We start from the raw sequence: 20,760 nt of genomic DNA, 5'->3' as shown, positions 1-20,760 counted from the left end.
TTACAGACCCATATCTCTAATGTCAATTTGCATTAGGATTTTGGAATGTATAGCGTGTGTTTGACATTATTAATTACCTCAAAGAAAACAATATATTGACTAATAGCACAGATTAAGAAAATATCATTCTTGTGAAACACAAGTAGCTATTTATTCTCAAGAAGTAATGAGTGCTATTAAAAGGGGACGTAAAATTGATTCCATATTTTTAGATTTCCAGAAGGCTTTTGTGCCATTCCTCTCAATTGTTTTCTATTCAAACTGCTTGCATTCCGAGTCTCACCACAGTTGTGCGACTATACTTGTGAGTACATGTCAGGAAGGTCATAGTAATTAACAAAAAGTCATTGAGTAAAACAGTAGTAATATCTGGAATTCCCCAAAGAAGTTTTATATACCTTCTACTTTCCTGATCTACACAATCAACATGGGAGACAATCTGAGAAGCCCTCTTAGATTGTTTGCAGATGATGCTGTCATTTACTGTCTTGTAAAGTCACCAGAAGATGAAAGCCAATTACAGAATTATTTTTACAAGATACCTGTTTGGTAAAATACGTGGAAACTGACTCTAAATATGAAAAGTGTAGTCTTCCCGATGAGTAATAAAAGAAATCTGCTAAATTTTGGTTACACGATAAATTAAAAAAAAATCTAAAAGCTGTAAATTCAACTAAGTACTTGAGGATTACAATTACAAATAATTTTAATTGGAATGTTGAACCAAAGACTGTAATTTATTGGCAGAACACTATGAAAATGTAACAAGTGTATTAAAGAGATTGCATACACTATGCTTGTCAGCCCTTTCCTGGAGTATTACTGTGTGGTGGGAATCTCCATAGATGGGAGTGATAGAGGACATCGAGAAAGTTCAAAGAACAGCAGCACATTTTGTATTATTGTGAAACTGGGGAGAGAGTGCCACAGACATTACATGTGAATTTGGGTGGCAATCATTACAAGAAGTTTTTCTTTCCAGCAGGATCTTCTCATGAAATTTCTGTCACCAACATTCTTCTCCAATTGTGAAAATATTCTGTTGGCACCCACCTACGTAGCGAAAAGTGAGCATCATGATAAAATAAGAGAAAACAGAGCTCACACAGAAAGATTTAAGAGTTTGGTTTTCTAGTGCCCTGTTTGGGAGTGGAACGCTAGAGAAATAGTTTGAATGTGTTTCGATGAACCCTCTGCTAGGCCTTAATTGTGAAATGTAAATGTAGATGTAGACGTACTGCAAGGGCATGCTGATAAGTACTGCCTCCAAATTTTTTACAGAAAACTCTGAAAGCTTTTTTAAATATAAAGAACTTTATCAACATTCTACATTTTTTATTCTTCATGTCTACATATTTGTTTCTCAACATAGTCACCCTGGCAACTAACACATTCCTCCCAACGAAAGACCAGTTTGTTGATAATGTCACTGTAGAATGTTTTACTTTGTTGACAGAGCCACAACCTCCCCTCTGCTTGAACCACTTCATCACTATGAAACTGATGTACTCAAAGGTAATAGATGAAAATCAGATGGCGCCAAGTCAGAACTGTATGGAAAGTGTTTAGTGACAGTGAACCCAAGGTATTGCATTGTTGCAAAAGTCACAGTGCTCATGTGCATTCTGGTACTGTCATGATGAAAGAGAGGGTGTTCCACATGTGGATGAACTCTTCGAATTCAAAACTTGATTAAAGCATGTTGTTTCTCAAGCACTGATGTTACATTACACACTGCCATGTTACATGCTGCAATTTGGAGTCCTCTAGCAGCAGAGGGTTGCAACTTGCACCAACAAAGCAGAAAAATCGACCAAGTAATATGCGCGACATGTAATACCTCAACTGATACTGAGAACAGAACAATCAATTAGGAGGGATTACTTTTCAGCATGCCCTCACATTTTTATGGTCCTTTTCTGCAGATTGTGTTCATATTTTGTGCATTTCTTCCTCAGAAAAGAATACCATAGCTAAGAAATGACTGAACCTATGAGTAGTATGTAACTGCTCATCACAAAGAGGAGGCGTTGAGTCACAGACAGGCACAATAAAAAGAAAGAGTTCTAAGGTCTTAAGCTTTTGGCCACAAGGCCTTCATCAGAAATATAAAGTGTTGGACCACAAAACACACACACACACACACACACACACACACACACACACACACACACACACACACACACACAGTCACTGTCTCCGGGTGCTGTGGCCTGACTGGAGTAGCACTACAGTTTCTGTACCAATCTCCCCAATTTCTGCCAACTGAGACTATGGGTACTAGAAGCTATGTTCCTTCAGGATGAATTATCTGGATACTTCACACCAACACCAACCTATCCGAACTCCGGAGATGGGAACTCGCCCTTCAGTATATCCTCTCTTCTCGATATCCGCCAGGCCTCAACCTCCGCTAATTTCAAGTTGCCGCCGCTCATACCTCACCTGTCTTTCAACAACTTCTTTGCCTCTGTACTTCCGCCTCGACTGACATCTCTGCCCTTACTCTTTGCCTTTAAATATGTCTGCTTGTGTCTGTGTATGTGCGGATGGATATGTGTGTGTGTGCGAGTGTACACCTGTCCTTTTTTTCCCCTAAGGGAAGTCTTTCCGCTCCCGGGATTGGAATGACTCCTTACCCTCTCCCTTAAAACCCACATCCTTTCGTCTTCCCCTCTCTTTCCTGAAGAAGCAACCATCGGTTGCGAAAGCTAGTAATTCTGTGTGTGTGTTTGTGTGTTTTGTTCATGTGCCTGTCTGCCGGCGCTTTCCCGCTTGGTAAGTCTTGGAATCTTTGTTTTTAATATATTTTTCCCATGTGGAAGTTTCTTTCTATTTTATTTACATCATCTTTAATTTGAACCCAACAATTACGTTCGTTATTGTCTCTGTTGCATTTCGAAATCTTCTTGAATTTCCCCACCCTTTAACGTGATCTGGAGACAACATAACTACCCAACCTTTGCACCCATTGTTGTTCACCAACCTAAGTTCAGCACATGATCAACATAGCTCATCTCAAACCAACACTATTTCGACTTTTTTCACACCTTTATCTCTCCCTATATAAATCTCTATTTACTTTCACTTTAACCTCATATTACCCTTTCCACCTACTAATACCATGTCAACCCCACAACATACCTACAACGACCCCATTAAATTTTATTTACATTCCCTCCGCAAACATGCCTTTACCCTAGCCACATTACGCTCCCATATTTTATTTACTCAGGCTTGTCTGACATTTGGCATTACTCCCAAACGCCTCACACTTAAAGTTCCCATCTCTGGCTGCAATCCTTCTTTCCATCAGTCCTTATACCAGTTCCAAACAGCACAATCCATAGCCCTCACCCGCCTAATCCTTCACCTATACATCGACTCGGCCAATGAACACACCCGTCAACTCCTATCCCAAATCAAAGTCCTCAATCTTTTCTCTCCCACATCCACACCGGCTGTACATAGCATCCTCCTACAGGCCAACCGCAAATTAGAACAACATGCCACCCTCCACCTCAAAAAACTATCCAATCTCCTGGTTTCCCACCTCCGGAAAGGCAACTCACTCACCCTCCACAACCTTTCCAACAAACCTCACCCTCCTCTCATTGCACACAGACCCAGTCTCTCTCACCTACTCAATCTCCCACTTCCAGCTCCACTCTCCCCAACACCTCAAAATTCTAGTCAACACAATCTGGAACCACAACACCCCAATTCAGTAGTTAACCTTTCCTCCAAACCCCTCTCCCAATCCGAAACCTCTGTCCTATCCAAAGGCCTCACCTTCAGCCCCACTCCCAGGTTCAACCAAACTGCCCTTGTCAAAGATTTACTGTCCTACACTTGTAGTCTCTGCTGGAAATATCACTTTGCCACGAAGAAAAACAATCCTGATCCCACTCCTAATGATCCAACTCCCCAAGACACTATTCAAATTGAACCCTGCCTGGAACAGTGCCGTCCTCCATCACAGCGGGACCCACCTCCTCTTCCTCAAAATCACCCTCTCCAAACCTTCCAGGAATTTCTCACTTCCAGCCTTGCCTCTCAATCTTTCTTGAAAAACCTTAATCCTACTCCCAACATCACCACAGCCGAAGCCCAGGCTATCCGTGATCTGAAAGCTGAGCGATCCATCATCATTCTTCCGGCTGACAAGGGTTCCACGACCGTGGTACTTGATCGTCGGGAGTATGTGGCTGAGGGACTGCGTCAGCTTTCAGACAACTCTACATACAAAGTTTGCCAAGGTAATCCCATTCCTGATGTCCAGGCGGAGCTTCAAGGAATCCTCAGAACCTTAGGCCCCCTACAAAACCTTTCACCTGACTCCATCAAACTCCTCACCCCACCGACACCTCGCACTCGTACCTTCTACCTACTTCCTAAAATTCACAAACCCAAACATCCTGGCCGCCCCATTGTAGCTGGTTACCAAGCCCCCACAGAACGTATCTCTGCCTACGTAGATCAACACCTTCAACCCATTACATGCAGTCTCCCATCCTTCATCAAAGACACCAACCACTTTCTCGAATGCCTGGAATCCGTACCCAGTCTGTTACCCCTGGAAACCATCCTTGTAACCATTGATGCCACTTCCCTATACACGAATATCCCGCACGTCCAGGGCCTCGCTGCAATGGAGCACTTCCTTTCACGCCGATCACCTGCCACGCTACCTAAAACCTCTTTCCTCGTCACCTTAGCCAGCTTCATCCTGACCCACAACTTCTTCACTTTTGAAGGCCAGACATACCAACAATTAAAGGGAACAGCCATGGGTACCAGGATGACCCCCTCGTATGCCAACCTATTTATGGGTCGCTTAGAGGAAGCCTTCTTGGTTACCCAAGCCTGCCAACCCAAAGTTTGGTACAGATTTATTGATGACATCTTCATGATCTGGACTCACAGTGAAGAACAACTCCAGAATTTCCTCTCCAACCTCAACTCCTTTGGTTCCATCAGATTCACCTGGTCCTACTCCAAATCCCATGCCACTTTCCTAGACGTTGACCTCCATCTGTCCAATGGCCAGCTGCACACATCCGTCCACATCAAACCCACCAACAAGCAACAGTACCTCCATTATGACAGCTGCCACCCATTCCATATCAAACGGTCCATCGGGTGCGAAAGCTAGTAATTCTGTGTGTGTGTTTGTGTGTTTTGTTCATGTGCCTGTCTGCCGGCGCTTTCCCGCTTGGTAAGACTTGGAATCTTTGTTTTTAATATATTTTTCCCATGTGGAAGTTTCTTTCTATTTTATATATATATATATTAAAAACAAAGATTCCAAGACTTACCAAGCGGGAAAGCGCTGGTAGACAGGCACAATGAATAAAACACACAAACACACACACAGAATTTCTAGCTTTCGTAACCGACGGTTGCTTCTTCAGGAAAGAGGGAAGGAGAGGGAAAGACGAAAGGATGTCGGTTTTAAGGGAGAGGGTAAGGAGTCATTCCAATCCCGGGAGCGGAAAGACTTACCTTAGGGGGAAAAAAGGACAGGTGTACACCCGCACACACACACACACACACACACACACACACACACACACACACATATCCATCCGCACATACACAGACACACGCAGACATTTTGACTATGTCTGCACGTGTCCGCGCATGTGCGGACAGATATGTGTGTGTGTGCGTACACAAGTCCCTACATCCCCCCAAGGCAAGTGCCCTCACCCCCGGTACCAGAACGACTCCCCACCCTCTCCCGCAACCCCCCCCCCCCCCCCGCCCCCCCCTCCCCCGGAGAAGTAACTGTCGGTCGTGAAAGCTAGACATTCCAAACATTCCGTGTGACTGCCCGTGTGTGTCATTCGTTGCGCCTGTCCACCGGCACCCTCCAGCCTGGCAAATCCATCCACACATACACAGACACAAGCAGTTAGCGGAGATTGAGGCCTGGTGGATAACGAGAAGAGAGGATATATTGAAGGGCAAGTTCCCATCTCCGGAGTTCGGATAGGTTGGTGTTGGTGGGAAGTATCCAGATAACTCGGATGGTGTAACACTGTGCCAAGATGTGCTGGCCGTGCACCAAGGCATGTTTAGCCACAGGGTGATCCTCATTACCAACAGACACTGTCTGCCTGTGTCCACTCATGCGAATGGACAGTTTGTTGCTGGTCATTCCCACATAGAAAGCATCACAGTGTAGGCAGGTCAGTTGGTAAATTACGTGGGTGCTTTCACACATGGCTCTGCCTTTGATAGTGTACACCTTCCGGGTTACAGGACTGGAGTAGGTGGTGGTGGGAGGGTGCATAGGACAGGTTTTATACCGGGGGCGGTTGCAAGGGTAGGGGCCAGAGGGTAGGGAAGGTGGTTTGGGGATTTCATAGGGATGAACCAAGAGGTTACGAAGGTTAGGTGGACGGTGGAAAGACAATCTTGGTGGAGTGGGGAGGATTTCATGAAGGATGGATCTCATTTCAAGGCAGGATTTTAGGAAGTCGTATCCCTGTTGGAGAGCCGTATTCAGAGGCTGATCCAGTCCCGGTAAGTATCCTGTCACAAGTGGGGCACTTTTGGGGTTCTTCTGTGAGAGGTTCTGGGTTTGAGGGGATAAGGAAGTGGCTCTGGTTATCTGCTTCTGTACCAGGTTGGGAGGGTAGTTGCGGGATGCGAAAGCTGTTTTCAGGTTGTTGGTGTAATGGTCGAGGGATTCAGGACTGGAGCAGATTTGTTTGCCACGAAGGCCTAGGCTGTAGGGAAGGGACCGTTTGATATGGAACGGGTGGCAGCTGTCATAATGGAGGTACTGTTGCTTGTTGGTGGGTTCGATGTGGACAGATGTGTGAAGCTGGCCATTGGACAGATGGAGGTCAACATCAAGGAAAGTGGCATGGAATCTGATGGAACCAAAGGAGTTGACGTTGGAGAGGAAATTCTGGAGTTGTTCTTCACTGTGAGTCCAGATCATGAAGACGTCATCAATAAATCTGTACCAAACTTTGGGTTGGCAGGCTTGGGTAACCAAGAAGGCTTCCTCTAAGTGACCCATAAATAGGTTGCCATACGAGGGGGCCATCCTCGTGCCCATGGCTGTTCCCTTTAATTGTTGGTATGTCTGGCCTTCAAAAGTGAAGAAATTGTGGGTCAGGATGAAGCTGGCTAAAGTGACGAGGAAAGAGGTTTTAGGTAGGGTGGTAGGTGATCGGCGTGAAAGGAAGTGCTCCATTGCAGCAAGGCCCTGGACGGGTGGGATACTTGTGTATAGGGAAGTGGCATCAATGGTTACAAGGATGGTTTCCGGGGGTAACAGACTGGGTACGGATTCCAGGCGTTCGAGAAAGTGGTTGGTGTCTTTGATGAAGGATGGGAGACTGCATGTAATGGGTTGAAGGTGTTGATCTACGTAGGCAGTGATACGTTCTGTGGGGGCTAGGTAACCAGCTACAATGGGGCGGCCAGGATGTTTGGGTTTGTGAATTTTAGGAAGTACGTAGAAGGTACGAGTGCGAGGTGTCGGTGGGGTCAGGAGTTTGATGGAGTCAGGTGAAAGGTTTTGTAGGGAGCCTAAGGTTCTGAGGATTCCTTGAAGCTCTGCCTGGACATCAGGAATGGGATTACCTTGGCAAACTTTGTATGTAGAGTTGTCTGAAAGCTGACGCAGTCCCTCAGCCACATACTCCCGACGATCAAGTACCATGGTCGTGGAACCCTTGTCAGGCAAGGTTGGAAGTGAGAAATTCCTGGAAGGTTTGGAGAGGGTGATTTTGAGGAAGAGGAGGTGGGTCCCACTGTGATGGAGGACGGCACTGTTCCAGGCAGGGTTCAATTTGGATAGTGTCTTGGGGAGTTGGATCATTAGGAGTGGGATCAGGATTATTTTTCTTCGTGGCAATGTGATATTTCCAGCAGAGACTACGTGTGTAGGACAGTAAATCTTTGACAAGGGCAGTTTGGTTGAACCTGGGAGTGGGGCTGAAGGTGAGGCCTTTGGATAGGACAGAGGTTTCGGATTGGGAGAGAGGTTTGGAGGAAAGGTTAACTACTGAATTGGGGTGTTGTGGTTCCAGATTGTGTTGACTAGAATTCTGAGGTGTTGGGGGGAGTGGAGCTGGAAGTGGGAGATTGAGTAGATGGGAGAGACTGGGTCTGTGTGCAATGAGAGGAGGTTGAGGTTTGTTGGAAAGGTTGTGGAGGGTGAGTGAGTTGCCTTTCCGGAGGTGGGAAACCAGGAGATTGGATAGTTTTTTGAGGTGGAGGGTGGCATGCTATTCTAATTTGCGGTTGGCCTGTACGAGGATGCTATGAACAGCCGGTGTGGATGTGGGAGAGGAAAGATTGAGGTCTTTGATTTGGGATAGGAGTTGATGGGTGTGTTCATTGGCCGAGTCGATGTATAGGTGAAGGATTAGGCGGGTGAGCGCTATGGATTGTGCTGTTTGGAACTGGTATAAGGACCAATGGAAAGAAGGATTGCAGCCAGAGATGGGAACTTTAAGTGTGAGGCCTTTGGGGGTAATGCCAAATGTCATCCTCACATTTCATGTCTGCTTGTGTCTGTGTATGTGCGGATGGATGTGTGTGTGCGCGCGAGTGTTCACATATCCATCCGCACATGTATGTGCGGATGGATATGTGTGTGTGTGTGTGTGTGTGTGTGTGTGTGTGTGTGTGTGTGTGTGTGTGTGCGCGAGTGTACACCTGTCCTTTTTTTCCCCTAAGGGAAGTCTTTCCGCTCCCGGGATTGGAATGACTCCTTACCCTCTCCCTTAAAACCCACATCCTTTCATTTTTCCCTCTCCTTCCCTCTTTCCTGACGAAGCAACTGCCAGTTGCGAAAGCTCGTAATTCTGTGTGTGTGTTTGTGTGTTTTGTTCATGTGCCTGTCTGCCGGTGCTTTCCCGCTTGGTAAGTCTTGGAATCTTTGTTTTTAATATATATATATATATATATATTTCGCAACTGGCAGTTGCTTCGTCAGGAAAGAGGGAAGGAGAGGGAAAAATGAAAGGATGTGGGTTTTAAGGGAGAGGGTAAGGAGTCATTCCAATCCCGGGAGCGGAAAGCTCTTCCCTTAGGGGAAAAAAAGGACAGGTGTACACTTGCACACACACACACACATATCCACCCGCACATACACAGACACAAGCAGACATATTGTGTCTGTGTATGTGCGGGTGGATATGTGTGTGTGTGTGTGCAAGTGTACACCTGTCCTTTTTTTCCCCTAAGGGAAGTCTTTCCACTCCCGGGATTGGAATGACTCCTTACCCTCTCCCTTAAAACCCACATCCTTTCATTTTTCCCTCTCCTTCCCTATTTCCTGACGAAGCAACTCCCAGTTGCGAAAGCTCGTAATTCTGTGTGTGTGTTTGTGTGTTTTGTTCATGTGCCTGTCTGCCGGCGCTTTCCCGCTTGGTAAGTCTTGGAATCTTTGTTTTTAATATATTTTTCCCATGTGGAAGTTTCTTTCTGTTATATATATATATATATATATATATATATATATATATATATATATATATATATATATATATATATTTGTAAATGTTCGGGAATAACTTGGTTATAAAGATATCTTGCTTTGAGTTCTAACAGAAATCAGAATAATCATTTACAGGTTCTACTGGTACAGCAATTACAACAGTTACAGTTGCAACCATGATAAAAACAATGTTCTTGCCACAGTAAAACTCAGTTAGGTAAATAATTTTCACCTAGAAATCTCATCCCTGTAGAGTTTTTGCTTAATGCATAAAATATTTCTGTTCTTAAATAGAGTTATCCTAGAAATCATGTCTAATGCATAAGTATCACCACTTATAACTTACCGAATATTTTGCTGGAAGACGCTCTGAGCACTAGCAGCATGAAAAAGAAAAAAAAAATGTTACAAGTCTCCAAAATTTAAACAAAAGAAAGCATTAATACATAAAAAATAAATTTATATGAAGATACACACCACACTCATCTTATAATAACCTGAAACAGATTTGTACATCCATTATTATTAAACCACAAAGAAATAATATATGTACAAGTCTTACACAGAGGAAAAGGGGCTAAACTCAGCCATTTACAAATTCTAGAAATTTAAAACAAAGAGAAAACAGATTTGTATATCCCCATACCTATGATGAAACAAGCAAACACAATTCAATGATTCACCTCTTTTTAAGCTGATATCACAACCCTGAGATAGAAGCAAAACTTTGGGGTCTCAATCCATCAGTAAATAAGAAGTTCTAGGCTGATACACAAGTTTATTCCCATACATGTTTTCTCATGTTCGTGTAATTGCTGTATTGTGTAATTTCAAAAGTAATTTGTCAAAAAATAGTCGCCGAAGTAATTTTACATAACGCCAAGGATCAACAAATCGTGTTTACCTCAGCGTATTAATGTGTGAGATTCAGTAATATGCTTGAAAATTGCCTTATAGGCCAAAACCTTTTCTTTTAGTTAATTTACAATGGATCACCAATAACCCACAATTTATTCAATTAAAATAATGCTCCTCCTCTTATAAACCATTTTCATTCTCACCCTTCCTTGTTTTTAATTTCTGAATACAAGCAGGCACAGTGCTTACTACTTTACCATGTTTCACATCCGACGCTATCACAAAACATCACTTTCTTCTCTTAGCCTAGGGCCTTAGTAATCTACTCTCCCTCTAAACATCACCCAGGATAGATATATTGTTCACTTTGGTGTACAGGATCATACAGCCACATCACACATCTTGAGTCAGGAAATGGGTTTGTTTTCAGCATGGCAAGTATCTACATGGACAGTGCGATGTTGTCTGGAACACGTGAACTGGCAACACAGCAATCGCTATTTTGGTCGAAAAAAGAAGCTCTAAGAACTGGAACAATGGGAAGTACCATCTGCTATGCATTTCACGGTGGTTTATACAGTGTAGATGTATGTGTACATGTACAGTGCTTTCATCGCTGTAATACAAGCACTGCAACAGGTCTGATGTGCTTTTGGGTGCATAACACAATTACCTCCAGTATGTAGTGCCTGTAATCTGGAATACAGCTATTAAATTTCTGATAACTTAAGGCTAGTGACTATGCCCTATCTTCAGAGTCTCTGTGGTATTATCTTTCAAGTCAGCAGTAATGTTAACAAGACCCTGTAATGGAATGACGAGACAAGTACTGCGAAATGTTAGGGGGGGAATCACTGGTTTTAGGCATGAAGGAAACTAGTACAGGCATGATTCATGAGACATATAATAATGAGATATGTAGTAAAGAACTGCATTGGTGTTTATTGGCATTTGTGGGAATTACAAGTGAACATCAGACCAATAAGAATTCAGCCTAAGGAAGCCACTGGAAAGCCTGAATGGATACACTTGATACAAGACCAAGCTTTTATAAATGAATTATTAACTCGGAAGCTCTGCTTTACATGCATTTAGAAGTGGGCCCAAATGTGTAAGTCACACTAAGTAAACTGTGCATCACGACTACATTATAACATGGTTAGTGACCAGTAAGTGGATCAAAAGGACATGAGTTAAGTAATGTGATTTCTGATGGCAGTAAACCATTTCTCTTTTGTCTGTGCTGAGATGTTATTCTGGACAAAAGTTTATGGTGTATGGTTGTAGATATGCTCCTCTAATAATGCATGTTCAGATGATTGATGACTCATTTCCTATTCAATTATAAACTGGTCCCTTCTGACCTGCCATCATAATGTTATTGGGCAATGTTAAGAGTTACAGGTCATACACAATTCTGTAGTTTTTGGTTTATTTACTCTGAATGCATGATTTTTCAGAGTGCCTTAAGGTAAAGTTTGTGACCACATAATAGTCTTGTGGTCAAAACCAAAGAACATAAAACATGGCCATGAATTATCAAAGCATTTTCTGATAGAATTATTTTGGTTGTAATATATGTTATATCAGACCATCGAATGCATTATTACACTGAGATTCAACTGAGTTGTTACAATGTATGTTATGAAAGAAATGTAAGTTTTTACCATCAATATTTTCTGTTCCATGCCATTTCTACTTACTACACTCACATAAGTGGTCATACAACTATGTGAAGCATACCAGAAGGAAGATATTATTGTATACTTTGTAAAAGAACTACCCTGAGTTCACTGTAAGTACAGTTTGGCTGCAATTTAACAAAATAATTTTTGATCAATTGTTAAGACAGAAAATGTTAGGAACCAGAAAAACACTGGTTACAAGCAGCATGATATCCTGAATGCTTGTTCAATGTTCTTTTATATGTAATGTATGCATATTAATGTCCACAGGTTGTTAATATATTTACAGTGATGTTCAAAGACACAACATGTGTTAATCTTTTCCCTATATCCCGCAACCCAAGGGTGGACACTATCTGATTTATACTTCTTGTTCTCTTGCAAATGAGGGTTCCCTTTCTACTTGAGACCCGCAGTATCCAGGTCTACGTCCTGTTTCTCCTACTCAGTTTTCTCACTCTTCGTTTCCTGCAATGACTAAATATGAAGCAGAGAGCTGTTCAGAAAGTTTGACCTGACTGTGTCACAAATTTTGCTCTTTCTCATAAACTAACTTCATTATTATTATTATTATTATTATTATTATTACTATTATTATTTGCAGTGGAGAATACAAATTAGGATTTAAATCAGCTTGTACTGACCTTTGTGGCTGCCATTAGCTGTTCCCAGTGTCGCTCTCTTATTGCGGGATTCTGTAATTCTGTCACAGCCCTGAGAGAGGTCATCAAATTCTTCAGAGTAGCCTCAAGACCTAGATAGGCATCCCAGGATCGCATTTCCTTATCGAGACCTATATGAAAAGTTATCACAGTACCTTAACATGAAAGTAGGTGCATGTCTGTGAGAAAATACCACACAGGGGGAAAAAAAACATGAATTTTATATAATTATTCTCTTTTCTTTTCCTATTCTATGTGTATACAGAGCTTGGTATTAGAAATGTTAGTGCAATCTAATGTACAAACTGAATTTACTACAATTAATCCCTATAATACAAGATAACATAATAATACTTCCAAGGCAGCATCTTATTTGCAGTAATGCAGCTGGCATGAAGTTCAACTTGCCAATTATAAGGAAGCAACACTCACTCTATAGAGAAATACAAAGCAATGGCAGTCAGAGAAATATGTTCAGTAAGATATAAAACTGTTATACTTAATAACTCATTTAGATGAGTTTTACAGTTGAAAAATTTGGTATATGACATAAATTAAAATGAAAAACACATCATTTAATAAGTAAATAGGTTCCTAACCCTCTACAGAATAATAATAAAAAACAATGAAAGAAAAGTGTGTTCAAAACTATAAAATTATTACAGTTTCAAAACTGCTTCTATGAAACATTAACGATTTTCAGATTTGATAAAGACAAACTTCGGGTGGCAGTGATGAAATCTCTGAGAAATTGGCCATGGTTGGCAAATGTTCTGGGTTCAAGTTTCAGTCCAATATACAGTTTTATGGTAAGTCTCTACAAGAAGTGTTACTGTGAGACAAAAAACTAGAGAAATTATTTGTAAGAGAAGAATTCAACATTTTTCTTTCCATAAATAACTTTACAAAACAGTAAATTCTATGAATCTGTCATATCTATAAATAAAGATTTCAGCATAGCAAAATAAGCTACTTATTGTGAGGGAAACATCTGAAGCTGATCAGATACAATGCCCAACCACTAAAGTGAAGTCATATGACAATGAATTCTGATTTTAGAAATCTGTAGAAGTGAGACAGGCATTTGCAGGTGGACAAGATAAATTACAGTTATTAACTCAGATCTATTAGGAATGATTAATATTTCAGATAAAACCATTAAAATGTTTGGAGGAAGAAGCATGTTGTCTCTTACCGCACCTTCCTCTCTATCACAAATCAGTTATTATTCTCAGCTTGTAAGAAATATATATTTTGATGGAGAAAGCAAACAATAGAAAATCCGTGATGAACTGTAACAACATTACGAAAAGGAATATTTTGATGGTGAAGCTTTTATACATTAACAGTAATTTAACAAGTTATATTGCAGTCACAATTGCTGCTTCATACTAGTTACATATCCCTACAATGCTTTTTTCAGTATTTACAACGGTGAACTCAAATATCTTAAAGCGGAAACATGATCTTAAGCATATAGAAAACATCTGTATGACACGTAAACATTGGATACAATGTGCTTGAGGTAGAAAGTTTACAATCTGTGTCTATCACGTTATGATTTATGACCATGAGATATGTACTTCTGATGTAAATATCATTACAGAATGACATGTATTCAGTACGCAATGGAGTGATTCATTTTAATGATTACTATGGAACAGAGGAAAACAAATAGATGGCACAGGGAATACAAATGAGAGGAAGACATAATTATGATTGTAAAGGAAACGAAATGGGAATTGCATGACATATGTAGCCAGATGAATGGATGATAGTTGACCAAGGAAGCTCCTTGGCAGGTTGTGAGAGACATGAGAAAACTGAGATTATGATGTAACAGGGTTGATGGATGACATTAAAAAAGCATGCATAAATAACATAATTGTGTACCACTGAGGACCGTGACGTCTTTAAGAGATCTTTATCCAGTGATGGATGTCAAATGGCTGATGATGATGTGTCAGTTTTTCCACCCAGAAATGAAGTAACATGATAACTACGAAAAAAGTTATTAAGACCATTTACATAAGGTGTATATAAAAGCTTATAATACACTGTCACATATTATAGAAGCATATGCACCCACTACCGCCCCCCCCCCCCCCCCCCAATTCCACACAAATAAAATAGACACAAACACACCTCCTCTCAAGAAGAAAAGAAAAAGGTCAGGTCAGTTCCTAACAAAGAAACACACAGGTCCAGAATCTCTAGTTTTATTGTCTTGCTTGAGTATCCCTTTATTAACTGAATCATCAGACTGTAAATCCTGATTTTGGTGAGTGAAACTTAAATGTTGACTAGGATGTAACTACTGCTCTTTTATTCTGTTTTTAGTTTCTTTTAATATTTTAAATAAACTTTACACATTTGATAGTTCATTAAATTATACAAAAACAAACAAAGAAATTCAGTACAAATGTAATGAACTTTCCACTAAAATACATTAATTTTCCTGGAAAGTCTTCATTAGCTTATAACATATTCAATTTACAACCACCAAATTTTCTTATCATTACACTACACCACAGAACGTAGCTACTGATAAGAGTATAGGCAAAGCATTATAAATTCAGTTAGACTAATGCTCTGTAGCACTGTGACTACGTATGGTGCATTGTCCAAGACAAAACATTTAGGACGAATCACATATTGCGACAGTAACAGAACAAACAACACAGAATTGTACTACTAAGGAATAAGGGTAATTTGTTTTCTAAGAACTCAGATCACACACAAACAACACAAATCATTACAGTTTCTTCATGTGAGAAAAGCATCACATAGAAAAAGAACCAAAATGTTATATAAGCTGCACATCTCACATTGTATTTAGTTACATGTGTTTTAATACCTAGAAGAAACATGTACCAATGAGCACAAAAAGAGCAAAAAGAGAAAGGCAAAAGAAAATGGAAAATGACTGGCACAACTGTGTGACTTAATAATCAACAAACAACCATAACAATGAAACATAATCAATCAAGATCTGTAAAATCATATGAACTGTAACAAACTCAAAATAATTTAGAAAAGCAATACACATAAAATGATAAACAAGAAATATATAAAATGATAAACAACAAAAAATTAATAGAGGACTATTTATATTTTGAAAAAGCCAAGAGTAAAGAAAAGGAAATAGACATAAAATCTAGAACTTTTACTGCAAGAAATGTCTTACTGGGCAAAATGAGCACAGTAGGAGAAGATAAAAATGTAACAAAGATTGGGTGACGATACCACAGTTAGTAGCTGCGTTCTTGTTACATTTCAGTGACGACTGCTTGCAAAGCTGTGTGGAGGAGCAGCATGTTCACTCAACATAAGTAATGTAAGCAAAAGGAAAAATTTCTGCTAAAGTAATCACATCATTACTAGTTGCCCAGATTAAAAATTGAAGTAGCCCACTGTCTACAATTCCTGTAAAGCTGAAAAGTGTTTTGAAAAAGTAGAAGAGCATTAAAGACATTTCAGGCAGCTAGCGATTTAAGCAACTTGGCTGCCTATCCTGTAGAAAGCTTCCTTCGTAAATGCTGCTTACTTTTTAGCTCAATAAAACACAATATCAGAATGGATCACTGTCTTCAAAATTCTGACACTTTATCTCAAACCAACAGTTCATCTCAGTTTGATTCGCAAGTACTTTCAGTTGGACAATTGGCTGATATTCACAAATTTTCAACATTCTGCAAAGCTTCTTCATCCAAGGACAAATTTGTTTCTCAGTATTGTGCTCTATGCGAGTGTCCTTTAGTAACTGGCCAGGTCTTTTATTCCACCAAAGCAGTTACCACAGCTCTATATTAACTAATGCATCCTCTCATTATTATGATGTTTTAGAAAATTCAATCTAGAGTTTCACAAGCTTAACAATATACGTTGAATATGCACCTATATGAATTTCCTCTGTACGTTGTGGTCTACTGTACCAAGAGTACATAATAACATTAGTTTCCTCAACTGCATGGTATTTCATAGTACTAGTTACAATCCACGACAATGACAGTTTGGATTCTTGGATATGGATTAAATTCCTTGAGCATGTACAGCAACCAGCAGCTACTTTTAACTTTTTATGCCAAGATGCCTTTTAGTTTCATCAATCTTCAGTTATATAGTTATGAATAGTAAGAATGTATCAAATGAATTTTAAATGCTGCACATACACTGTGCAAAGCAACAATTTCTTTAACCGCTATTTCTCCCCAATCTTCATACTAATGTTTAATTTAAAATTAATGCAGCTTAATTGTTGCTGACTTTAGTATGCAACAAGGTAAAATATAGGAGTTAATTAAAAAACTTCAGGGGTAATGGAGGCCACCCACTGAAACGCATAAGCCTTGAATCGCTGACCAGCACACACAAGAATAGAAACGAAATTTGCTAGCTTTCAGTGTTATTCTTTTTTTTTAACTAAATACACATAGAAAACAAACACACACTAATGACATTTTCAAGTTGGACAGAGATGCAACAAAATTCAGTGAACAAACTCATACTGATTATAAATATGTAACTGTTTTAAGGCAACTGAAGATAGGTCAAATCCGAAGTGCATCTTGGCATAAATGAAGTGAAAAAAAGTGGCTAGTTGTCTTTCTTGACATTCTCCATTTCCTGAATGTGCTTTCAATGTCTTGTTTGTTCAGTGCTTCCTTCTGACAGCAGCAAGGCCATTTTCTTAAAACCTACCCAATTGCCTTTTAGACATAATCTCAGTGTTCATCATACCTTTATCTGTTCAGTAATTCCTCCTGAACTTCTGTGTCATCTGCAGAAGAGTTATGAGTGATTCACTAGTCTCCATGACATTGCCCACAACTTTCCTATAATACTGATCACAGTTTTCTTTATTTGTATCACAAGAAACAAAATTTTCGAAAATTTGAGATTCCTAACAAAAACGCACAGCTTGTCAGTTTCTGCATGGCGTCTTCACATGAGCATTAGAAGAAAAAAGAAGAAGAAGAAAAAAGAAGTAAAGAAGGAAGAAAGAAGAAAAGAAGAAAGAAGAAGAAAAAGAAGAAGAAGGGAAAAAACTGAGAGAAATGTGATACTTTGGCACTTACACCTGGAAAATATAGTTCTCCATTAGGAGAGGGACAATAGACCTTTGGATTCAATAGTTCATCTCAAGACACAAAAGAAAGCAATTAGAATTAAGAGAGGTATGTTCAAATAGATCTAGTAGCCATCTGTTCAACATTACAGTACAGGTATTCACACTGAAATTTGTTGTCAAGACTCTACTTGCATTTGAAAGTAATAGGAATGCTAACAAATATAATGTCAGAAGAAAGAATTATCTTATTTTACCATCAAATAAATTTAACTTTTGCACATAAAGTGAGACATGTTGTTGTTGTTGTTGTGGTCTTCAGTCCTGAGACTGGTTTGATGCAGCTCTCCATGCTACTCTATCCTGTGCAAGCCCCTTCATCTCCCAGTACCCACTGCAACCTACATCCTTCTGAATCTGCTTAGTGTAGTCATCTCTTGGTCTCCCTCTACAATTATTTAACCTCCACGCTGCCCTCAAATACTAAAATGGTGATCCCTTGATGCCTCAGAACATGTCCTACCAACCGATCCCTTCTTCTGGTCAAGTTGCGTCACAAGCTTCTCTTCTCCCCAATCCTATTCAATACTTCCTCATTAGTTATGTGACCTACCCATCTAATCTTCAGCATTCTTCTGTAGTACCACATTTCGAAAGCTTCTATTCTCTTCTTGTCCAAACTATTTATTGCCCATGTTTCACTTCCATACGTGGCTACACTCCATACAAATACTTTCCGAAATGTCTTCCTGACACTTAAATCTATACTCGATGTTAACAAATTTCTCTTCCTCAGAAACGCTTTTCTTGCCATTGCCAGTCTACATTTTATATCCTCTCTACTTCGACCATCATCAGTTATTTTGCTCCCCAAATAGCAAAACTCCTTTACTACTTTAAGTGTCTCATTTCCTAATCTAATTCCCTCAGCACCACCCGACTTAATTCAACTACATTCCATTATCCTCGGTTTGCTTTTGTTGATGTTCATCTTATATCCTCCTTTCAAGACACTATCCATTCCATTCAACTGCTCTTCCAAGTCCTTTGCTGTCTCTGACAGAATTACAATGTCATCGGGGAACCTCAAAGTTTTTATTTCTTCTCCATGGATTTTAATACCTACTCCGAACTTTTCTTTTTTTTCCTTTATTACTTGCTGAATATACAGATTGAATAACATTGGGGACAGGCTACAACCCTGTATCACTCCCTTCCCAACTGCTGCTTCCCTTTCGTGCCCCTTGACTCTTATAACTGCCACCTGGTTTCTGTACAAATTGTAAATAGCCTTTCACTTCCTGTATTTTACCCCTGCCACCTTCAGAATTTGAAAGAGAGTATTCCAGTCAACATTGTCAAAAGCTTTCTCTAAGTCTACAAATGCTAGAAATGTAGGTTTGCCCTTCCTTAATCTAGCTTCTAAGATAAGTCGTAGGGTCAGTATTGCCTCACGTGTTCCAACATTTCTACGGAATCCAAACTGATCTTCCCCGAGGTCGGCTTCTACTAATTTTTCCATTTGTCTGTAAAGGATTCGCGTTATTATTTTGCAGCTGTGACTTATTAAACTGATAGTTCGGTAATTTTCACATCTGTCAGCACCTGCTGTCTTTGGGATTGGAATTATTATATTCTTCTTGAAGTCTGGGGGTATTTCACCTGCCTCATACATCTTGCCCACCAGATGGTAGAGTGTTGTCAGGACTTGCACTCCCAAGGCCGTCAGTAGTTCCAATGGAATGTTGTCTACTCCGGGGGCCTTGTTTCGACTCAGGTCTTTCAGTGCTCTGTCAAACTCTTCACGCAGTATCGTATCTCCCATTTCATCTTCATCTACATCCTCTTCCATTTCCATAATATTGTCCTCAAGTACATCGCTCTTGTATAGACCCTCTATATACTCCTTCCACCTTTCTGCTTTCCTTTCTTTGCTTAGAATTGGGTTTCCATCTGAGCTCTTGATGTTCATACAGGTGGTTCTCTTATCTCCAAAGGTTTCTTTAATTTTCCTGTAGGGAATATCTATCTTACCCCTAGTGAGATAAGCCTCTACATCCTTGCATTTGTCCTCTAGCCATCCCTGCTTAGCCATTTTGCACTTCCTGTTGATCTTAGTTTTGAGACGTCTGCTTCATTTACTGCATTTTTATATTTTCTCCTTTCATCAATTAAATTCAATATTTCTTCTGTTACCCAAGGATTTCTACTAGCTCTCGTCTTTTTACCTACTTGATCCTCTGCTGCCTTCACTACTTCATCCCGCAAAGCTACCCATTCTTCTTCTACTGTATTTCTTTCACCCATTCCAGTCAATTGCTCCCTTATGCTCTCCCTGAAACTCTGTACAACCTGAGGTTCTTTTAGTTTATCCATGTCCCATATCCTTAAATTCCCACCTTTTTGCAGTTTCTTCAGTTTTAATCTACAGGTCATAACCAATAGATTGCAGTCAGAGTCCACATCTGCCCCTGGGAATGTCTTACAATTTAAATCCTGGTTCCTAAATCTCTGTCTTACCATTATATAATCTATCTGAAACCTGTCAGTATCTCCAGGCTTCTTCCATGTATACAGCCTTCTTTTATGATTCTTGAACCAAGTGTTATCTATGATTAAGTTGTGCTCTGTGCAAAATTCTACCAGGCGGCTTCCTCTTTCATTTCTTTGCCCCAGTCCATATTCACCTACTATGTTTCCTTCTCTCCCTTTTCCTACTACCGAATTCCAGTCACCCATGACTATTAAATTTTCATCTCCCTTCACTACCTGAATAATTTCTTTTATTTGATCATACATTTCTTCAATTTCTTCGTCATCTGCAGAGCTAGTTGTCATATAAACTTGTACTATTGTAGTAGGTGTGGGCTTCGTATCTATCTTGGCCACAAGAATGGGTTCACTATGCTGTTTGTAGTAGCTTACCCGCATTCCTATTTTCCTACTCATTATTAAACCTACTCCTGCATTACCCCTATTTGATTTTGTGTTTATAGCCCTGTAGTCACCTGACCAGAA

The 20,760-nt window shown here is 40.1% G+C and overlaps 1 protein-coding gene across 1 annotated transcript in view; it reads right to left on the bottom strand.

Annotated features, from left to right (window-relative positions):
- The window catches only part of LOC126335984 (dynein beta chain, ciliary-like), a 782,187-nt gene that overhangs the window by 353,945 nt on the left and 407,482 nt on the right, over positions 1–20,760 (bottom strand). The window contains exons 26-28 of the mRNA XM_049999461.1: positions 12,657–12,805; positions 11,054–11,066; positions 7,777–7,793 (exon numbers count right to left, since the gene is read on the bottom strand). Coding sequence (XP_049855418.1) covers positions 7,777–7,793; positions 11,054–11,066; positions 12,657–12,805 — 179 coding nt within the window. The remainder of the gene's footprint in view (positions 1–7,776; positions 7,794–11,053; positions 11,067–12,656; positions 12,806–20,760) is intronic.

The sequence above is a fragment of the Schistocerca gregaria genome, chromosome 2, assembly GCF_023897955.1.
Source record: "Schistocerca gregaria isolate iqSchGreg1 chromosome 2, iqSchGreg1.2, whole genome shotgun sequence".
In the NCBI taxonomy this organism is placed as follows: Eukaryota; Metazoa; Arthropoda; class Insecta; order Orthoptera; family Acrididae; genus Schistocerca; species Schistocerca gregaria.
Note: the sequence above shows the minus strand (reverse complement) of the source record. Positions and strands in the feature narration are given on the sequence as shown.